This window comes from Augochlora pura, unplaced genomic scaffold (assembly GCF_028453695.1).
Source record: "Augochlora pura isolate Apur16 unplaced genomic scaffold, APUR_v2.2.1 APUR_unplaced_1348, whole genome shotgun sequence".
NCBI lineage: Eukaryota > Metazoa > Arthropoda > Insecta > Hymenoptera > Halictidae > Augochlora > Augochlora pura.
This window is the reverse complement of record NW_027581383.1, coordinates 1-4,354: the sequence shown is the minus strand read 5'-3', so window position 1 is coordinate 4,354 and position 4,354 is coordinate 1. Positions and strand designations below refer to the sequence as shown.

Sequence of the window (4,354 nt, the reverse complement as noted above, 5' to 3'; positions counted from 1 at the left end):
TTCGATGAACATTACAGTTTGATTAAAGCAAATATTACATTAAGATACCCACCATTTCAACGATCTCGACTTCCGCCTCGATCCTAAGATCGTAGAGGAACTTCTTCAGGTCCTTTTTCATCTGAATAGAATTGTCCTCCATCTGTGCAACAGTGAAGATCCTCATTTTGCAGTTCTTCCACGTGCGGTGTTGCTTGAGCAGGAAGGGCAACAGCATCAGAAGACCACCGTCGTGGACGATCCACCATACGTCGATGTAACCAACAACCTTCTCCGTGGAGTCGGGGAAGAAATTGATTCCCTTGGGAACGACCAGGGCCATCCTAGCAGCGGCAACTGCCCTGACAGTCTGCAGGAAGACTCTCCAGGTCCTCTCGTTTTCGGACTGCCTCCAACCGTAAGGCCAGCCTAGAATGACGGTGTTAGGCTTCATTCCGCCGAGTCCGGTAGTCTGAATTAACGAGCTGAGTCCGTCGACGATATTCTTAGCCACGAGAACATCCACGAAGCCTTTGACCTTCTCCTCCACGATGGTCTTGCGCAGACTCTGCTTGGCGGCCAGGGCTTCGCCGGAGTTCTGGATGTAGTCTCCGCCGATGCAGCTGACGCAGATGGTGAGACCTTTGCCGGCTTTGAGCTGGCTGGCGAAGGCGAAGAGCTTGCGGTACTTGGGCACGAGGTCGTCGGTCAGCTTGGCGAGGATCAGGATCTGCGGCCTCCAGTTCTTGGTGTGCGGGGGACCCTCTTCGAGTCTCAGCAGGGAGTAGCGAGCCGCTGAGAGGGCCAGACCTCGTATCCCGTCTCCCCATTCCTTCTCGGCGCCGCGATACTCTATGTACTTGTAGATGCAGCCCGCCATGCCCATGGCGAGGAGAGCGTAGTACCAGCTGGTCATGAACATGATGGCGATGCAGAGGGACAGGCCGAGGAACGACAGGCTCCAGTGGTAGTACTTGAATCTGGGCCTCCAGTTTGGCGTCCGGAGGAGAGTCTGTAGGGCGCAGGCCAGGTTGACGAATCCGTAGCACATCAGGAAGAACATGGACAGCAGAGGAGCCAGGTAGTCGACGTTGCCGAGGAGGATGCCGCATTGGCAGATGATCACCGTCAGCACCAGGGCCCTGGTTGGCTCGCCTCGGCTCGAACTGGTCGCGAACGGAGTCAGGAACGGGATGATGCTGTCCTTGGCGATCGCTTGCAGAAGACGAGGAGCTCCGGTCAGAGACTGCAATCCGGCTCCCAGGGTTGACAGGAACGAACCGATCAGGATCACCCACTGGTTCGGCCAAGCCATGTTAGCCACCACTAACTTGCCACCGATACTTTGGCCGAACTTGTCCCGAAGAAGCAGGTTGTCGACGGTACCGGCGAACAGCAACACGCAGGAGAGGTAGACCGTCGAGGTTGTCAAGATGGCGCAGATCGTACCAATTGGTATCGATTTCTGGGCATCGGCTAGGTCACCTGATCTGTTTGAGCCGGCCATGATACCTGGAACAGAGGAGGGTCCATTAGAATGTTTACTTTTTTACATTTTAGTAAGTTGCTGGATGATTACCTGTGACCGAGGGGAAGAAGATACCGATGAGGATGGTGAACGTGGTCGTGAGGTCGATCTGGATCTGGTTGTAGCTTGTTGCCGCCATGTTGTCGATGTCCTTCGGGTCGCTTCCGTAAGCGATCAGCTGGTTCTCCTCTTGGAAGCTGTCCCATATGTTCTCTGCAGACATCAGGAGAATATTGGCGATATTAACGGTATTAACTCCTCGATTACATCACTGAAAAAATAAGCTGTCAAAATCATAGCTGCCAAAGCTCTATTTTCCAGTAAGAGTGTCTCGCAATACAAGCAAAGCTTTCAAAGAATTGTTGGTTCAAATTTCTCATGGGATTTTCCAGGTCACCTAAGAACACGCCGCTAGCCAGTCCACGGATGCCGTTGATGATGGTAACGTTGTTCTCCAAGTAGTACGGATCGCACTTCTTGGCGGAGGTGGTGTTGCCGCAGTAGAGCTGATGCAGGGGCCCGTTCACGTTCTTGTTGCAGTCCTCCAGCACGTTGATGTCCTTCAGCAATCTTTTCCCGAGGATGCACATTCTGCGGCGAAACGAAAGTCTCTGTTAATCTCGGAGCTTATGGGCGATCCTGTTTCGAAGATAAACAACAACAGGGCGTCAGCGGGGAGTTACGAACTTGAGGGACTCGTTTCCGTAGAAGTTGTAGAAGAGCCCCACGTAGACGGCGACGATCGACAGGATGACGCAGGCCAGGGCCACCGTCGCGAACTTGTTGACGAACTTCACGCCCACGAACACGATGGTGCCCATCACCATCAGCAGGCCCGTACCGTACACGCGAAAATTGTTGTACATGATACTCGGGTCTTTGGTGAAGTCGCCGAATATACTCAGCGAGGGCGCCATGTACGTCTGTGGAAGACGATACGATGATCGTGGTTACAATTATTCTATATTTGATACCTGTAGTTAATGTTATTGTCTGATATTTAATATTCACTCACCAGGACGATCTCCACCGCTCCGATGATGTACATGGCAGCGGCTAAAGTGGTGCCCGTGTAGAACAACATCCCCACAGCACCGCCGAATTCGGGACCCAGACTTCTGGATATCATGAAGTAGGACCCCCCGGCTGGCACCACGCCGTTCGTCGCGATGGCGCTCATACTGATCGCAGTAAGCATGGTCTGTCAAGGTTATAACGTATAATATAACATAGGATGATATAACTGGAATGAAAATTCTTAAATTGATTAAATTGATTTATCTTCTTAAAAGATTAATGCAAAGAAGATTATGCAAATATGTTGCTCTTCGCGGAGAATTAGGCTCGCAAGGGTCGACAGGCGTTCCCTCCGTCGGTACGCGTTGCGACGAGGATCTGGTATCCATTACTCACCACGCAGCAGCAACAGAGCACAATGAAGAAACCCTGTACGGCGCCGGCCGTGCCAACCACCCACGTCAAACGGATGAACAGGATTACACCGAAGATGTTCTGGATACATGGCAGAAAGACGCCGATCAGCGTGCCCATCCGCGCGCCGCGCTGCACGGGCGGCGTTTTCGCGTCCGCGTCGGTGGCAGCTGGGATCGTGTTGCTATAATTCGACAGACTGTTGAGCAGTGTCGAGATTCGAGGCCGATCTTCCATCTCGTCCTGAAAGTATGAGAATAAAGCTCGTGATACGTATAGAGATGTCTGACTAGCACGGATTATACTACTCGCTTCACAGAAAAATCTTATTATAACACAGTACGTAAAAGTCAAATGAGACTTTAAGAAATATTAAGGATCGTACGTTCGAACGCAGTTGCGTCGAGCATTTTCCATCGAACTGATTGCGCCACGTGTCCGACCCCGCACCGAGTATTCCACTTAACAAATTAACAGATTTGTTCGCCGGCTGCATTTAGTCTCGTCCGACTATCGACGATATTTTCAACTAGACGAACAAGCCCGGCCAGAAAATTCGCCGAAATGCAGGAAGGAATAATCGACAGCGCCGGTTAATTAATTAACGGGAGTCCGAGTCGCGTTACGAGGCAGCTCAGCGCGCGGCGAATCCGGTAAAAATCCGGGCGTCCCATTAACGGCGCCATAACCGTTTCCGTGTAATGGCGTTGGAAGCGGGATAATTAAGCGAAACGCGATCCCGGAGCGCTTCTTCGGCTGCTGGGGAGCAGCTGGCCCGTTCGCGTAACGCGCGATTCGCGTTTCCCCGTGTAATCAGAAAGCACTTCGCGCGCCAGGGGGGAGGAAACTGCAACGCCGCCATCGAAAAATAAAAAGAACGGCCCCCCTCCCCCGTTTCTCCGCGCCGGAATCTTTCCATTAAAACGGGTCGCTGCCACGATTCAGAAGGAACTTCCATTGAAATTCTTTCAGCGACTTTTCCACCGAGATTGCGAGCCGCGATCGGCCGCCCGGAGGACAATAACGAGGAAACGCGGCGCGGCGGTCTCTATGGCGGGCACGAGAGCCCAGAAATTACGGGAACAGAAACGGCACATTCTGTTACAAGGCTCGGGGACCGGAGATCGTCGGGAGCGCCGCGTTTCTACTTCTTTTTCTTATTGGCGAATTAAAGGGAAATCGCTTCTTTTTTTTACTTGAAACGGCGCCTGGACGCCGCGCGCCACCGAAACGATGTAAATTCGAAGAATAAGCTGCTTTACGTCCCGCCGATAAAGTGGTGCTTTTAGTCACCATCCCAGGGAGATACGGAGTTTTAAGATTTAAAAGTTTCCAGCGCAGCGTTCCAGCCTTGCTCGAGACATTTTTCAGGATTGTTAGTGGAAAATGGCACTTCCTTTTACGACGGTAATGAAG

The 4,354-nt window shown here is 52.1% G+C and overlaps 1 protein-coding gene across 1 annotated transcript; it reads right to left on the bottom strand.

The window, feature by feature from the left end:
- Positions 1 to 52: 52 nt before the first annotated feature.
- LOC144477474 (solute carrier family 12 member 6-like) lies at positions 53 to 3,181 on the bottom strand (the record flags this gene model as incomplete). Its single annotated transcript, XM_078195197.1, has 6 exons — positions 53 to 1,491; positions 1,559 to 1,720; positions 1,905 to 2,098; positions 2,195 to 2,430; positions 2,523 to 2,708; positions 2,921 to 3,181. Coding segments are annotated over 6 exons (2,478 nt in total), but the record flags the coding sequence as incomplete, so codon positions are not given.
- Positions 3,182 to 4,354: the final 1,173 nt, after the last annotated feature.